General features: G+C 40.5%; 1 protein-coding gene across 11 annotated transcripts in view; it reads left to right on the top strand.

Annotated features, from left to right (window-relative positions):
- Window positions 1-14,454, top strand: part of AGRN (agrin) — a 704,390-nt gene that overhangs the window by 482,487 nt on the left and 207,449 nt on the right. For all 11 annotated transcript variants that reach the window (XM_082274335.1, XM_082274327.1, XM_082274332.1 and 8 more), the window contains one exon: window positions 5,472-5,678. In XM_082274335.1, coding sequence (XP_082130461.1) covers window positions 5,472-5,678 — 207 coding nt within the window. The remainder of the gene's footprint in view (window positions 1-5,471; window positions 5,679-14,454) is intronic.

Here is a 14,454-nt window from a genome sequence, read left to right as displayed (position 1 = left end):
GCCCAAGCATTTACAGGAACTGGAGGCTTTTTGCCAGGAAAAATGGGCAGCTTTACCATCTGAGAAGATAAAGAGCCTCATCCACAAATACCACAAAAGACTTCCAGTTGTCATTGATGTTAAAGGTGGCAATACACAGTAATTAGGATTTAAAAAGCGTAAACACAGTTGAATGATAATAAATGGCTTCAGCCAAACACTAACCATTAGTAAAAGAAAAGTTTTTTGTGTTATCATTCATATTCTCTGAAAAATGGCCAAGAAATCCTAAATTCTGCCAGGGTATGTAAACTTATGAGCACAACTGTATGTATACGTTTTAGAATTTAAAGCAAACCTGCAATAATGATATACAAGTTCATCATGACTAGGGTAGTTCAGATCTTACCTGTTTAACCAAATTACCTGGATCAGTACCCAACACCACCCCCTTTACTTTTGAATGACAACACTAACTCAGCATTTGGATTAATAAAAGGCGTTCGGCCTTTTATTAAACAAAACCATAAATAACAGAAAAACATAAAACAGTCAAACCGATCCAGATCAAAGAATGGTTGCAGATCCTTGATGATACCATCTCCCACAACTTTGGAGTCTGTGGTACTATTAAGTTAGGTTCTGTCTCCTGCCGCCAAAACACGGCCTCGAGGACTATCCTAACTGACCACAGACCCCTACCACCTTACACTACCCAGTCGGTCTAGACTGAACCAGACCAACCATAGGACTCCATACCTGAGATGGGTCCCACCATTTTATCGTTCGACAGCATGTTTTGGACCCTCGTCAAGGACCCCAACCACCAACATCCAACCTACTTAGCAGAGCGACAGAAAACGGCATCACCAGCGCGGGTGGGAGGGATATTTCTCCTATGATCTCCAGTCTGCAAATGAAGCCCCTTCACTCCTCCCCTCCAACTACTCTCTCTCCTGCTCCTCCCCATCACCTCGTTTGCTCTGCCAATAAGGTAAGAGTCCTGACCTCTCACATCCCAACAACTAATTTAACCCCCTATAACCCCCTACTGCCTGGTTTTCCTTCCACCCTGTCATATATGCCCTATGCTTATCATTTCCTTCAAGCTTCGGGCATGTCTTTACCAGCTACTTCCTGAAAATAACTTGCTTGGCTTTGTTGCTGACCTATTCTGATCAGCACTGTGGATGTGCAAGTATACAGAACTAAAATATTAGACAAACCTCATCCATCCTGATCTACAAACTTGTTTGCAGTCAGAGACTTTAGTATTAAAGTAAGAGGATCAGCATGACAGCTGAACAACTAGTATTATGAGAGGGAGAAATGTCAGCTTCATTTAAAGTGAACCTAGCACACCCCAATTTGATCTGAGAATATGACAAATGTTACTTTCAGTGAAACTTGCATGTAAAAACTCAGGCGGTCGAGATACACTGGAATCTAAAGTCATATATAAATCTCAACTTCTGTAAAAAAAAAAAAAACAGCCTATCACTGCCCCCTTTTGCATAATTAAGGAACAGTTCACTATTGTTACTTTTGCTTAAAAATGAATGTAATATAATTGCTGCATAAACCATATATTAACATAACGTATATGTCTGAACATAATAATAATAAAAAAAAAAAATGCAGTACACCTACAGAAATTTTTTTGTCTGGAAACTTTACCGCACTGATATCCTGCTAACATTGTTTCCTGGGTCTTCCCTCTGTAAAACTACTCCATCTATCCCTGTTTCACTGTATCTCTTTCCTCCTTCATTTGAGGACAAGCGGCACCCAAGATGAGAATGCCAAAGTGCATCACCCCCCCCTAATTTGCTTTAATTCAATGCTACAAAAACTAACACAATAAGGGTCAACTATCATTTTTACCTACAGACTGTAGGGTTAAAAGATGAAATAAGGGTTAACTAATAACTTTAATATTTTGCGACTTGGTCCTTTTAAAACTAGAATATTACTAGTCAAAACATCTCTTTAATTTGGTGCTGCAAACACAAATTTAGAAAAACTTAATTACAAATGCTAAAAAAAATTCTAAAAATGCTAAAGGAATGAAGAAGTTAATAAAGCTAATGTGTTATCAATAACAGTTAACTTAGCAATAACAATATTTGTTCCCTTTATTTTTTTTTTTATTTATATCATGGAAAAAAAAGCCCCCTTTATTCATAAATGATTGAAGAGCAGAATCTGACCTGTCAAACTGATAGCTCAGTCCTGGAGATTACATTGATTTCTTTCTCAGCAAAACAATGATGTTTGGGGTAAAATTGGGTGATGCCTGGAATCCACCTTTAGGGTTTTTAAAAATGAACTTTCACTTTTTTATCTACAGCTGCTGTAATTTTTCTAAAACTGACAAAAAGTTTGAAATGTCTCATTGTTGCTGTAAGTCAGTCTGAAGGCATTCTGTACATCAGTAGTGAATAAAATGCGCCCCCCCCCCCCAAAAAAAAAAAAAAAAAAAAAAAATCAGTCAGAAGACTTCACTTAAGTTGGCCATAAATTAGGCTGAACAAAAAAATAAATAGAAATACTGTATATAATTCTGATTGTGTGTGTATGTTTGTGTCACTTGTGTGGTTGAAGGAATCTTCCCTGTTGGGACATTGTATTCTGACAGTGTGACATTCCACTGCCAGAATCCACTAATATGTATTCTGACAGCGTGACATTCCGCTACCAGAATACACTGATCGGTGGCTGCAGCTGGCTGATCAACATTTTTTTCCAACAAGCCCAGTCAAGAAAAGTTGACTCCTACCGTACAAGCATGGGTACACATGGAGCAAAGTTTGGCTGATCCCTGCTAAACCGTCCAAATTTTAAACCAACTACGACAAAGCATAGATATGTAATGCATCCAAAACCACTGCAATACCACTTTTATTAAAACAACTTGAGTCAGAAAACCGCGTGTTTGTGCAACTGTTAAAAGCTCAGAAATGTATAGGTGAACCTGTCAAGAAACACGTCAGTGAAGCTATAAAGTACATCTCATCTTCCAATATATATTCAATTACGTTTTCAGTAAATGCTGTGTTAGCTGTTAGGTTGCTGCTGTCGCTGCTTTTTAAATGCAAATCTCGACTTTGAAGAAAGTTGAGGGCTGAGGCTCCCTATAAGCTGTATCTCTGACATTCTCACAAGTTTACTCCCCAACCATTAAGGAGTTCTGCATAAGGAGATCTCAACCGACTTGGGTGGGTGGAGGTGCATACATGCACACGGATAGGGAATCAGGGCTATGAACAAGAACTCTTTGCTAGGTCCTCTTTATGTCTATGGATTAAACATTTCATAAGTGCTGGAGATAGATGCTGCCTGTGTCACTTATTACAATGGGGGAAACTGTAGTGATCAGAGAAGGTTTTTTCATCTTCCTGATTAAATGTCCTCCCCCTCCACCTGACATCAGCTGGTCCTCGTAGTCTGGGGCATACCATTAATGTTAGCTGTCAGCTATCCTCATGTCTATAGCACCTTTAGTTTGCCAGACGCCCACAGTTTGAAGGTCCTAGACTCTTTGGCCAGCCATATTGATGGCTTTACATAGATGATATGAATAGTGCAGGCAGGTGCTAGATGTTTATGTTGTTTCAAAGGTAGTTCGTAGAGATCAGGCTTACCAAGGGTTTGACCCATGACACACGTGCATTGACATACATTTTTTTTTTCGTCAGGACCCCTTTCCAGCATGCTGCAGTTCTACTTTGATTTTTGCTTTTATCTTAGTACACACCAAAGTAGGGCATTGGTGTAAGTTAATCGAAAAAAAGCTATACAAAGCACAAACATAGCAGCTGTGCTCAATTATCCCCCTGGATAACCCTTTACTGATATTTAAAATGTAAATACATTAATAAATACTTAAAATGTGCCCAGTGCTAAGTATTTTTACATTAATTTATTTAACATTGGACATATTTTTAGTATTGGTGTAAATTAGCACCGTTGAAAGCAATGGTATATTGCCCGACCTTGCATTTCAATTGAACTAGGCAACACTGCACAGTGTTGCTGTTGTGAAGGGGTTCTAAATAATCAGTTGTCAGGGCTATCTGGACTACCATGTCAAAAGAACAGCTGTTATCATAGCAAGGCAACCCTCTAGTGCCCAAGTCCCTCTGCTTTCAAAACATGTCATGAGAGGATCATAAAGACTGTCTCTTCACCATTCTTTCTGAGTTTCCGACCCAGAATAAATATAGAGATAAGGAAGCCTGACACTTTTCTAATACTTATTAACTACATGCATCTTCTGGGTTAGTGACTTAAAAAAGTATAAAAACACCAATGCAGCCAGGCAGCAAGCATATTTAGGAGGATTCCAGCAATGGCAGCTGTGGTACTTCTCTTTTGACAGGGTCAGTTTAACTTAAAGTGATACTAAAGTCTTTTTTTTTAATTTAAATAACAAACATGTTATACTTACCTGCTCTGTGCAGTGGTATTGCACAGAGCAGCCTCGATTCTCCTCCTATCAGGTCCCTCTTTGGTGCTCCTGGCCTCTCCCTCCTGCCGAATGCCCCCACAGCAAGAAGCTTGCTATGGGGGCACCCGAGCCGAGCTGCCTATTCAGACACAGAGCTGCTGCTCGGCCCTGCCCCCTCTCTCTCTCCTAATTAACTGACTGACTTTGATTGACAGCAGCGAGAAGCATTAACCCATTATTGCTTCTTATTCCAATATTGGAACAGTAGTGATGTGGGAGTTATTTTAATTCTACTGCTCTAGGTTACATGAATTTTATGCGAAAAAATTCAACCTTAGGCATAAACGGATTAGGTTAAAAAACCTTTTACCTTTAGAACCACTTTAAAGATGTAAAAGAACAAGGAATGAAAAGTGTAAATTGACCTCTACTGTGAGCTCTGGTAAAAAAAAAAAAAAAAAAAATCACTGTTTAGATTTCTTTCCTTTAGCCCACAGGCTGAGTACTACAGATTCATCCATCCACACTAAGCAGCTGTCACAATACCCGAACAGCAGCTGCATCTGACCGCATGTACTACATGTAACCGCTGTACGGGTGGAAATTAGCCGGCAGACTCCCAACAGTTGACTTTTGTTGAACAGAGCTTAGCTGCCAAGGTCACCGACTGATCTAGCTTTGGCCAGTTCTTGATGAATAAGCCAAAAGTTGCTCAGTGGTAACCAGCTTAAGGCTAAGTTCAAATTAGTGAGGGTTGAAAACATGCACAAAATCACACGTGTTCCCGACCCACAGACTGGTGCACTCAAAACTCCAAGTTTCTGTGGGTAGGGCAGCCCATGGAAATGCACAGGCTGCCATACACACACAACTCAGCCGCACCAATGTGATCGAAAACCTTACTTTTGTTGTAACCTATCAGTCTTTTATCAGTTATAGACTTGTAACCCTGTACAGGTGTTTACATGGGCATTGTTAAGCTAAAGGGTTAACTGCCTTGTAGACTCTACTTAAAATGACTCCTTTTATTTTTCTTTCATAGACAAATGTAAGGATGAATGTAAGCACAATGCTGTGTGCCTTAACCGTCGAGGAATCATCCGCTGTTCTTGTGACCGCATCACTTGTGACGGCTCCTACAAGCCTGTCTGCGGCCGGGACAGCCGAACTTATGCCAACGACTGTGAGAGGCAGAGAGCTGAGTGCATCCAGAAAACAGCCATACCAATGAAACACAAGGGTCCATGCGGTAAGTAAATATTGTCTCCTATAAAATCCTGACAGCTAATTTTTTAAAGAAATGTAGGTATTTGTACTACACTGGTTTCTGGGTGCTTTATAAAATAATGAAGGATTTAAAAAAATCACTTTGGGTAAGGAGGCCTTAGTATGAAGGGCGGGGGTGGTTTCCATTTCCATTGCTTATTCATGTACTCCCCTTTCCATATCTCCATCTCCACCAAGATTTTACATTGTTCCACTTATGTCAATATGTTCTCAGCTCTTCTCTCTTTGCAACCCCAAAATAAGTACTGATATATGTATCTTCTCCCTTTTCTTCCTAATGTCTTGCTTTCTTCTCTGTCTCTCCCTCATAGAGAAGGTGTACAGTTGGTACATTTTCTGCCCGTGACCACTTTAAGGTTTGGAAAAACCAAGGGCATGACCTTTCCTTACAGAAAAATAAATCAAAATGGTGCCACTTTTGCTAATGAGGACTCACCCCTTTTTCTCCTTCGCTGCAATGGATATACACGTTTTTCAGCTGCCACAACTCTAAAAATTCTGCCAAAGGAGAACCTGCAACTCTTACACCAGTGGCAATGTCAGGTTGCTCAATAGCTTTTATAAAAATGGGATATTGTTTGGGATGCTCCCCTAAAAATACCTAAATTGTTGCTCAAACTACAATATTATTCTCTCCGTTTTGCTCTCCTTTCCCTGTATTTTGTGTCTTTCTTTTCAGCAGTGGCTCTCTGTGGCGTAAGGATGGATGACCCCTCCTTGGTTGCTTCATTCTGTCTGTCTGTAAGGTCTTCAGTCTGAGGTCTGCTGTTCAACCCACACATTTCCCTCCAGATAGTCATGCCTTTCCCCACCTCCTTCCCATTCACAGCTTGCTCTCATTAATTAGTGTGGATGAAAATCCTAGTGCTTTTCTGAGCTTGCATCCAGGCTTCTGGACTGGTACAGCTTGGGCTTCCACCAGCCTCTCAGCTTCTTCCTTAATCCACTTGTTTGTGCTGACACTCGTTTTGTGCTTGTTGCCTGTTTATGTATTGGTGCATTGCAAAAGCCTTTTAAAACCTTCTCCTATAAATCTTAAGTCTACATCAAGCAAACACGCTGCGCTGTATTACTGAGAAGTGGCTAAGCTGTCAGAAATGATCCCATGTTCCGTTGCTTTCGAATAAACCGATCAGCATGCATGTCTGTAGAGAGGGGATAGCCAGTCTGTGCTCTTCAGCTATCAGCAGCATGGTGGGTGCAAGGCACGTGGCCTTTTGTTTACCCTTTATTGATTTACAATAAAATAGTAAAATTTTATCCACTTTTTCTAGGAAAGCCTTTGATTCAAAATCCTTTATAAGCTGGCTGTGAGTTTACAAACGGAAGGGTGAAGTGAGCATGACTTGGAAATATTATGATCCCTACAAATACTAACCCACATTCATAACACTTTCCAAAACCTTGGGTTTCTCTTTACTAAATCTTTATTGTATCTAAATGTTCTATCATAGTCATAGTTTATTATCCTTTCACAATATAACTGCTTTATATATATATGGGTCACTGGTGGAAAAATCTTTTAAATAAAACACCACCCACGTTTTTTTATCTTTGATGGAATGGGTTTTGAATCCCCAACCGCATCCCCCCTACCCAATCTAGGTTTTTTTTTCCCCCAAAATCTAGATTTTACTGCTGTTCATGTTAGCAATCATTTCTCCTCTGGTGTTGGTCTGGCTGTGACAACTGAAAGAAGATTTCTACTGGAAGACAGTTGTAAAGACCTGACAGTAGATCAAAACCTGCCCAAAATAGTTTTGAATTGAAGTCCCTTACAGGATACAATTTGACTCCCCATCTATGCATTGTTCAGTCACTTCTTTAACACAATAGGTCATAACAATGGTATCAAAATATATACTTCAAAGAAGGATGCTGCAATTAGTCATGCATTTACAGCCTACAGTGCTGGATGTGGTGGAGCATCTATAGATGAGAAAAGGAAGAGATTGGTGGGGATTTCTTGTTCAAATGAAGCGCATTGCACAATTGTGTGTCCTCAAACTGTCAGATTTGATCACATTTTGATTGTAGTTCAATTTACAAAGTAGAAATCTGTCTGTGGAGAAAGAATCTAATAAATTAAATAATCATTTTAAATGGACAATAAACCTAAAATTGATAGTTATGTTCCTGGTAGATGCTGAACAGTTAACCTAGAAGATTTATGTATCTCCTGGGAACTCTATTTGGAATATGTGCACTTAATTACTAGGGTCTGCTCGCCTGCTGTGGCCATTATAAGGGGCTCCTGCTACCCCTGTTGGATTTATTATTTTATGTTATGGGGAAAGTAACAACCTAAAACTCCAAAACATCCAATAACAGATGGACAGAAGCAGAGCTGGAAATTATTAAATGAAGTATCGCTGTTTGAATTTTTTCTATAAGACTCCTCAGGATCCACCTATAACTAAAATGTAACTTTTTGGGGGCTGCTCCTTTACCAAACATATAAGTAAAAAAATAAATCTAAGCTATAATATGATAGCCTTGTAAATACTCCTTGAATATTTTGATCAGGTATCTTGACCTGCCGGGCTTGCAATTTTTTCCTCTATGGACTAAAAGAACCACTAGGCTTAGCCATCTTCTCTTTTGCCCAAACGTAAACAGGTTGAACAGGTCCCATTCGTTGGTTGAGATCTCATGCATCGGTAGCCGTTGTCATTCATTACAGCTTTAGCAAAACTCATGCACACTATGGATCCAGTACTGCCAAATCAGCGTAACACATTAAATTAGCCACCATATAACTCCACCACCTGTGTTTTTGTGCATCTCTCTCCTGTCACTCCTTTACTAAATGCTAATGTACGTTCTTGTTTGTGACTAGCTGTTTCTTTCAAATTCAAAAACAACATTAAAGCAAGCACAGGAAGCACATATGTTGCCAAAGCAATCATATTCTAAAAACAACTACAGTAAGCATCTCTTGTACATTTTCTTCCCACCTGAAATTATTTTTAGGCATGTTTTGGAAAGGCTATTTCTATTGCTTGCTCTCTGCTGATTCGGTCTTTTTAGTCCCAGTTTATTTGGGCTAATGTTAGTGGCATGTATAAAGAGGGCATACAGAGGCTTGCATTTTGTGGAATGTTTCAATAATCAGAATACTTAGAGTAATTGTAAGTTGCAATGCATCTGAAGAATATGTTGGGTAGATATTGGTGCATTGTCTCACCTATGGGATTCTTTTGAAGTCTGTTGCTAAGGTCATTGCAGTCTTCTTTTACCTCAACAGCCCCTCACACACACACATTACTGGTCAGGGACAGTATTCTTTAGTCAATTTGGTTGTCAGGGATCACATTGGTTATCATCAGCAGTTTTTACCCCCCCCCCCCCCACACACACACACACACACATGCAGATATGGATATTTTAGATGCAGATATAAGATATTACATATCTTTAATGTTAAAGAAGAATTCCAGGTATAGATATTTCTACATAGTGACACTGGTCCAGTTTGGACCAAGGTAACTTTGCATATATACCATGCCTGTGGGATCCACCTGGAAGCTGGCAATCACTGCGGTAGACACCATTACTACAGCGATCCCTACTAGCTTCCGAATCCTGTTCCAAGTGCCTGCTCTGCTACATTCTGTACACAGGAGGCTGCCCACTGGGCATGGGTGCCAATCAGAGAATGACATCACCACCCCGCCTCTCCACATTGTTCTATCAGAGAATGCTTTGTATTCAATGAGAAAATGTAAATCGATCTCTGAATGGCGCCTGTGCTAAGTGACTGACCTCCCGTTTTTACAATACAGCAAGTCAGCTGCTCAGCACAGGACCCAACCTACTAGTGTAGATCAATGTAGATTTCCAGCTTCCAGATGTGCAGTATATGAATACTTAACATTGGTCCAAGCTGAACCAGTGTAATTATGTACAAATATCTATACCTGGAATTCTTCCAACTTACCTGATCAAACTCTCTCCCCAATGAGGCCAGAACTATACGTGTACTGTCAGGCAGGGATCACTTAGTTTGTCAGTACTGCTTTTACTTTACTGCTAGGTGCTGAAATGCAGAAAGCATTTCGCCGGCTGGAATCCTGCTGCAGCTTTGCAAAGTCCACAGGTGACCAACAAGTGATGGACTCAGCCCAGGAGTGAGGAGCCTGTGGGTACTTCATTGGTTATCAGGAATCTACATGATGTTTTTAAAGCTGAAATCCAGGCAAACCACTTACTGAACATATACAGTGCATACAGTATAAGGTAGCTGTTTTACCTGCTACATAATTAGTATTGATTTCTCAGTTATGAGATTTACACAACCACATATCACAGCTCCGTCTTGCAGGGGAGGAGAACTGTTGTTTCTGTGCTGCAATAAAGTTACAAATCCTTCCTCTCCCTTAGCCTGTGACTGGTCCATTAAGGCGAAGCAGTAGAATAATAAGCTCATCTCTCTGTGATTCTATCTCCTCTATATGTCTTGTCAGCACACGAGCATTGCAACACACCTGACTGGCTCCTTGTGCTTCTTCTTCCTCTCTCTCACTGAGCTCTGCTTTAAAGGAGATGACAAATGGCTGTCCAAATCAAAATCAGATACTAACACTGCTTGCATTACAAATATTATTACAGGGGTACATTAATATGTGCCTTTTATATTTCCCTGGAGTTCAGCTTTAAGTGTGTTGTACATTATGAAGGAATCAGGAAGAGTGTTTCTACAGTGTTGCTACAGTGGGTGGAATAGGCCTAGTGTCACACTTACAAACTTCTCTCAAGGGAAAATGTATGAGCATCAAGATCTATAGATAATGCAGGGAAAACACTTTTCTGCTTTCTATAGAAAACACCTTTGGCAGATGCGGCAAACAAACTTTGCATGTTGTGAAAACTCTTCAAAAGGAGATTGCCAGTGAGAGTAATGGTTCCCCTAACCAGCCAGCGAACAACACATGCAAACAAATTAGTGTTTCAATGCCCTATTGTATCATTTAAAGCAACCCTGCCACTGGCAAGTTCCCACAAGTTTCAAGATTGCTAATCTGTTGCAAGTGTGACATTATCCTAAGAGTTGAAGGTATGTGTGTGTGTGTGTGTGAGAGAGAGCCACAATATTCTATGCCAAGGACCGATGCTGATCATACACACGTACAGTGCCTTGCGAAATTATTCCCTTGAACTTTGCGACCTTTTGCCACATTTCAGGCTTCAAACATAAAGATATAAAACTGTAATTTTTTTGTGAAGAATCAACTATTCTGGAAGAAAACCTGATGGAGTCTGCAAAATACCTGAGACTGGGACGGAGATTTGTCTTCCAACAAGACAATGATCCAAAACATAAAGCAAAATCTACAATGGAATGGTTCACAAATAAACATATCCAGGTGTTAGAATGGCCAAGTAAAAGTCCAGACCTAAATCCAATCGAGAATCTGTGGAAAGAACTGAAAACTGCTGTTCACAAACGCTCTCCATCCAACCTCACTGAGCTCGAGCTGTTTTGCAAGGAGGAATGGGTAGAAATGTCAGTCTCTCGATGTGCAAAACTGATAGAGACATACCCCAAGCGACTTACAGCTGTAATCACAGCAAAAGGTGGCACTACAAAGTATTAACTTAAGGGGGCTGAATAATTTTGCACGCCCAATTTTTCAGTTTTTTATTTGTTAAAAAAAGTTTGAAATATCCAATTAATTTAGTTCCACTTCATGATTGTGTCCCACTTGTTGATTCTTCACAAAAAATTACAGTTTTAAATCTTTATGTTTGAAGCCTGAAATGTGGCAAAAGGTCGAAAAGTTTAAGGGGGCCGAATACTTTCGCAAGGCACTGTATATACATGCCCATACTGCTGTTGGCCTTCAGAATACAGTAGCCCAGCAGGGAGATTTGTATAAGCTGAGATTCGTCCATCAATGCAGTATAGTGTGGATGGAGGAATCTGTTTGATTATGTTGTTTGGCCCACTGGGCATGGGTGTATGGGCAGTTTTAGGAATACTTTAATTAACTTTAGTACATTCCTTAAAAACGTTGGAGCTTTAGAATATATAAAAAAGAGATTGAGAAGTATCTTTCAGTTACTTTGCGCATTGTGCACATTCTCATAAGATCCCCCTACCTGTGCAGAGGATTTATATAATATACTTCCAAAATCTCCACTGTTCCCCTGGTGCTTCTTTACATCTCAGACTCTAAAGACCTCAGTAGAAAGCCTCTTGTTCTTTCTTTTAAGGACTCTAGGGCAGCCCATACATTAGTCTTTTTTTTTTTCGTTCAGTCAGCAGCTTGAAAAAAAAACTGACCAGGTTTCCCCATCCACAAATTTGAGGTGGGTGGGGGAACCCTGATCTTCTGGGGGAAGACTTCTTTACTGTCAAGAATACACAGATCAGCGCTGCAGTCTGTAGCTTGCTGTGCTGATTGAGCAGTGAGAATCCAATCAAAAGATTGACTTCTGTACAACCACATCGCCCATACATGCATCAAAATTTGTCTGGTCCCTGCTGAGGGGGCGGGATTTAGACTCATGTCTTGCCAGAGTAAAGTCCAATCAGCGCTGTGCAGTACTAGGCTATTTATCAATTACAGATATAATAGATTGTTTTGTAAGGGGGGGGGGTGAAGGTAATTGTAATAAGAGTACAGGAGATAGGAGACTTGATGAACTGACCTACGTCATGGTGCAGAGGTAGACCATGGCTTTTGAAGGGGATACATACTATAAGGAATGTTGTGGAGCACTACTGTAAAATACAGTCACTCTATTACCCAAGAAAAGCTCCAAAGCTCCTTTGTTGTCTGTTAGGAGTGGGCCTATTGTAGATGACTTCAAGTTCTTCTGAGACACTTGGGGAAAATGTACTCCCATTCATTACAGGTGGTTGCTCAGCACTTGCCATTGACACACCGCAGTTGAAGTCGTGCTCCAGTTCAGTTAATTGCTATTAGTATTTTTTCCTGAAGGGAACAGATGAATGTTGCTCTATTATATTCTTGGAGAGCAGCTGGAGAGAATATGTAAAAAGGAAATATTGACTTTTGGCTTATCTTTGGAACTGAACCTGTTTGAGTTTTTTTTTTTTAAGGCTGCTTAGGCTGTCAGGATTCAGCTTGTCTACACGGCATTTTGCTGCAGCTGGAGATGTGCTGTGAGTGCGGGGTTCTGCTCTCCGTTTCACACCATATGTTACTTGTGTTTGTCTGCCTAATCCATTAAAACTGGTGACAGAGGAGACAGGGCCATTGAGTGTTTGCACTCAGAAATATGCACACGTGTTTTGTCTGATGGCTGATATTATTTATACACTCAAGCCTTCCTTTACTTTCCGGTCAGAAGGAATATTTACTTTATTATTATTATTATTATTATACAGGATTTATATAGCGACAACAGTTTGCGCAGCGCTTTACAATATGAGGGAAGACAATACAGTTACAATACAATTCAATACAGGAGGACTTAGAAGGCCCTGCTCGTTAGAGCTTACAATCTAGAAGGGAGGGTCAAGCAAAACAAAAGGCAATAACTGTAGGGGATGGGCTGATGGAGAAAAGGGAGTAGAGTGTTAGGTGCAGGTAGGATAGGCTTCTCTGAGGAGGAGGGTCTTCAGAGATCGTGTAAAAGCTAATAGAGCAGCAGCAGCTGGTCTGTTTCAATAATAAATTATTGAGGCTGAGTTGCCTGACCGTTAGAATAGCTTCCTGCTAAAATTGAAAATGTAACTTCAGGCACAACTCTGTTTCTGTTGTCAAAAAGGGTACTTTCATCAGACAGAGGGATCGGTAGATGGAGTTTAAAGGGTTAGTTCACCTTTAAAAAAAACTGCCTGTTCATGTAAGGGGCCCCTGTAGATAAAAACAAACTGTGTAGCTTTGACCAAAGTTAAATGATGCCTTTGCAATAAGTGTAGGCCATTACGTACTTCATGAAGACTGGCTAAAAAACTCCCAGGTGTGACATCATCCAGTCCTGCCTTGTCGCTAGGACGTTTCTAAGAAGCTTCCAGACATTATTACTCCCACCATCACAGGAGTGAGCTCTCAAAACCCTGCACTTGTGTGATCCACTAACTCCTCTATCACAGCATTGCTGAGCTCAGAGCTACTTTGACAGGGGAGAGAGAACACATGTGAGGGGGTTTCAGTTGGCTGGGAGTTTTTCAGACAGGCTTTGTAAGGTACATTAAGGGCCCACACCTATAGCAAGGGCATTATTTAACTTTGCCTGCACGGTTTATTTTTTTTCTACAGCCCCTTAGCTGAACAGGCAGTTTTTTTTGGTAAAGGACAACTAACCGCTTAAAGCTGAAGCCCAGGCAACTGGCTGAACACACAACTGACATACATATAAGGGAGTTGTTTTACCTGGAAAAGGATTTGAGTTTCTATGCATCCAGTCCCGAGATTCACAAAGCTGCCACAGAGCATGGCCCTCTCTTGAATGGCAGGAGACCCGATTTGTTTCTGCTGCTGTTATGGTAAACTTCCTGGCCTTTTCCTTTTCTTTACCTGACTGGACAGTGAAAGAAGAAGCAGCAGACTAACATGCTTGTCTTCCTGTCCTTGTGCTCTCTCCTCCTATTAGCATGCTCCTTTCACTGCAGCGCAACTGATTGGTCCCTTGGGCTGCTCCTACCTGTCCCAGTAATTTAATGATGTGTTAATGATTACAGAGCTGCTGCACTTCAGCTTTAACCATGGAGTCAGGGAAGTCGAATCCCAGTACCATAATGAAATAAATCAGACACAGAAAAC

Source organism: Pelophylax lessonae (assembly GCF_965119305.1).
Source record: "Pelophylax lessonae genome assembly, chromosome: 12".
NCBI lineage: Eukaryota > Metazoa > Chordata > Amphibia > Anura > Ranidae > Pelophylax > Pelophylax lessonae.
This window is presented reverse-complemented; position numbering and strand designations above follow the sequence as displayed.